Here is a 3,692-nt window from a genome sequence, read left to right on the forward strand (position 1 = left end):
AAAAAAAAAAAAAAAAAAAAAAAAAAAAAAAAAAAAAATTATAATTCTGGAAGTATGAAAAAGTATGGATGTGTATCACCGCAAAAAACCCACGTGGCGTACACACCCGCGCCCGAGAATACTCCAGAACAAAACCGTGTACGGAGGAGGACCTACCATTTACTCTTTTCTTCCATGTGGGATGGATACCTACTACCTACCCACCAGCAAGTGGATGAAATGAAAAAAAAAAAGAGAGGTTTATTCTCCCGTTGGTTCCAAATCTTGAAATCCGAAACATACAAAAATACAACAAATCATCTGAATCAGCGAAATAAATACACTGTAATGTAACCCCCACCTTTCTTTTTTTTCTCTGTCCTCAACCCGCCGCCAAGACTTTACTTACTCCACCGCGCTGGAACCGCGTGAACTCTCTGACCGCTTTTCTCTTTTCTCTCTTTGGTTTTTGTGTTTCCGGGTTGTTTCGGTATTGAGAACTTTCTATGTATGGATCAGGGTTGAGGGAGGGGTTGTACCTTGGTTCGGGTGATTTCAGGATGGAGAACTAGGTAATGGTGTAGAGGTTTCAGCCGAGGTATGGGTATGAATGTTCGGGAATGGCGTATGATTCACATTCTGGAACTTTTTCCTTGTTCGTTCGTGTAGATGGGGTTTGGTGGCTGATAGGGAATGGATTTGGATTTGGTTGTATGTGTTTTGTTACTTGTGTTATGTTTCGTTATATTGAGTAAGTAATAGAGAGAGAGAGAGAAGGAGAGGGCTTGTTTGTTATGTAATTGTAGATCCATAGACCGGTTAGGATAGTAGTAGACCGGATATCTGGTTCTCCGGTCAACTAAATAATCGAAGTAACAGTATGTAGTTAAGTAGCTTAGTGATGGGGCGAGAATAAAGTAGCAAGTCATTTGTCTATTAACATACTGTATATAGTAGTGATAGCTGCACTGCTGCTATGGAGTATCTAACTACAACCTATATTAAAGATAGCTATCGCTCCACTAGTCTGCAGGTCACTCTATTAGGTAGGAGGGTAGGTGCTTTGCAGACTTTACGTACTAGCTACGGTTAGATAGATCCATATTCACTCACTAACTATACTCCGTAGCTAGTTAGTAGCTGCTACCTATTCTGCATTAGAATGGATGAAGATGGATCAAAAAGAAAGCGGACTAAGCACAAGCCTGCTGATTTAGGCTGAATAGGAATAGATTTAGTGGCGAATCAGCTGATATGGAAATGATGGAGGCGTGGCTCGTATTTGTCTGAGTATTGTGTGGCTGTTGATAACTTGATAGATAGATAGAAGTCTGGAGCTAGGCAGGTAGGTTGATCGTCCAAATGCCGTGTATTGATTTCGGCTATTATCGGGGTATTGCCTGTATAGATCCTAGCGTAGTTACTTCCATCCAAGACTTCCAAGTATACTTGGATGAATATCTTGTGCCAAGAGAGATATACGAATACCGACTGGTATGTTTCAGCTGTCATGTCAATATCGCGCCAAGGGTTTGTGGCAGATTGCTGAAGAAATGCCAGTAGGAAATAGAATTTAAAATCCGACCGGGTTAGGCAGGTTGCCTGTTTTGTTTGCTTGGCTGGGCCGATTGGAAAATAACCCATCTACAGTAGATACATGGCAAGGTTAGAGACGGATATAATGAATGACCCAAAGTTAATTTCGAATAGCACGGGCGATGATTTATTCACCAACCACCCCTTAGATCATACTGAAATTATGATAGACACATACCCTGAACCTAGACAGGTCCATAACGACGCCATGCAAAAAGGTCAAAAGTATAATCTGAACAGGATAAGAAAAAGAAAGTTGATATGTGGCTGAATGAGGCGCACCGATAGATGAGGTTCTAGCCCTTAGGATTGTCTGACTCGGTCGCAAGCCACATGCCAAATGCGACTGACTCTTCGGGGTTGTTTCGCCTCACTAATGTTGGTTGATTATAGCGAAAGGACGCATGGACGGGAAGCCAAGGATGGATGGCGTGGTAGATAGTACGATTGGCGCCGTGCAGGAGGCTACAACATCGGCAAATATAGGTGTGCTAAGTTGGTACTTTTCTTTGTAGGCAGGAGGAATGTCACCAAGAATATCGCCAGTAGAGTAAGTAAAGGACCCTCCCAGCAGTAGCCTAGACGCAGCCTTGTCTTGCGTTCCGACGGGATGATCCCTGACCGCCACGCGAGGAGTAACGCGGCTGACAGGGATCATCCATCTGCGTGAACTGGATAGTGAGTTTCGCATGTCGCGGCTAGTAGCGCAGTTGCTAAGGGCTGCTGTTATTGTTGGGGGCATGTGGATTGGTTCGGTTTGTCTCCTGGGTGATAGAGAGAGAGGCTCCAGAAGACTCCGTACATACTGTCATGCAGCAGGATTTGAAGCTATCCATCTACTGATATGTATGGAGGTTTCCCGATTTGGCGACCCGGCCCCCTCTGTTCTATTTCCAAGGCTTGCTGTTACTATTGAAAGGCTGACGCGGATCCTGTCATGACCCTGTAGTAGGTATTTAGTGTTGCCTAGATACCTATCTTTAATTCACATAAAGCCGAACGACCAAAGCAATACTCCGTACATGCTCTCTTGTCTTGGGCACGGCACAAGTGTCTGACCGCTGCTATCTAAACTTCATTACTGATTACGTGACAGCATGACAGCGACAGACAGAGTTTCAGTTTGTTGTCTGTGACCGAGATTCTTTACCGCCAGTCCGGTCACGGCTCCAGAGCGGGCGCAAAGAAGAAAAAAGAAAGGAAAAAAGGTGTGGATAGCTCCGAAACGGGGGAATTGCGCCATTGCAGCCCCTCCTTCTCATGGCTCACCGCTTCGTGTTGCCCCAATTGCTCTGGTGGAGACACACTTGCTACTGCTGCTGTTGCTGCTGATAGCTTGATAGGCAAAAAAAGCCACCAGAACAATTCCAAGAGTGGATACTAGAATATACACAGAGATAGATTGCCTTGTCTACTGCCCGGGGGGGGATCTGATCGTAAATCCTTCATCAGAACGAAGTAGGGGTTACGTAGCCGCCATGGGAGGTCACTTATGATTGGTACGGTCGACTATCTGACCGCTAGGCTGATGGCCCTGGGTTGAGGTTTGGTGCTACTAACGTTGGGCCCGGAAGATTTCGTGAGCATTCCCAGATGATGATTGATTGTCATTCCTTTCGAGTTACGCTGCTGTAGCTAGCCGGCTGGGGCGCACGTCAGACGCAATCCTGCTGCGATCAGACCTTCGACGTCCGGGGGTTTAGGATGAGCCTCAGGATTAGAAAAGGATCAGGAGGATCGAACTGTGTGTTGGCAGGATCGTCTCTTCCTGAGCCCCTTGTCCTTCATTTCCTTTGTTTCTTTTAGCTCGATGGGGGGCCCTTTTAACTTTGTGGCGGATTGCCAATGGTCGTGACAAGCGCACTGACAGCCTGCTCTGGGTATATGATGAGGGCTTACTACTGTATAGCCGTATTCAGACGCTGCCCCCATTTTGGACTGGGACTTGTGGTAGTGGTGGTGGTCAGTGTAGCCGCAGTGTACATTGGTAATCCTGGTCTAAAATTCCCTAGTGGCCCCTTTAGGGAGAATCAGGAATTAGACCGCACTTGTGAACCTTGTTGGCGTCCCAAGTCCCAACATTGAGAGAGATCTGGAGATGGGCTGGAGAAAGTTGA

At 46.0% G+C, this 3,692-nt stretch overlaps 1 protein-coding gene across 1 annotated transcript; it reads left to right on the top strand.

The window, feature by feature from the left end:
• Positions 1 to 2,419: 2,419 nt before the first annotated feature.
• On the top strand, positions 2,420 to 3,692 carry BO79DRAFT_224544 (uncharacterized protein; the record flags this gene model as incomplete). Its single annotated transcript, XM_025683684.1, has 4 exons — positions 2,420 to 2,480; positions 2,784 to 2,948; positions 3,485 to 3,571; positions 3,649 to 3,692. 4 exons carry the CDS (start codon positions 2,420 to 2,422, stop codon positions 3,690 to 3,692), a joined length of 357 nt encoding a protein of 118 aa, XP_025543854.1.

The sequence above is a fragment of the Aspergillus costaricaensis genome (genome assembly GCF_003184835.1).
Source record: "Aspergillus costaricaensis CBS 115574 unplaced genomic scaffold BO79scaffold_3, whole genome shotgun sequence".
NCBI classification, from domain to species: Eukaryota; Fungi; Ascomycota; class Eurotiomycetes; order Eurotiales; family Aspergillaceae; genus Aspergillus; species Aspergillus costaricensis.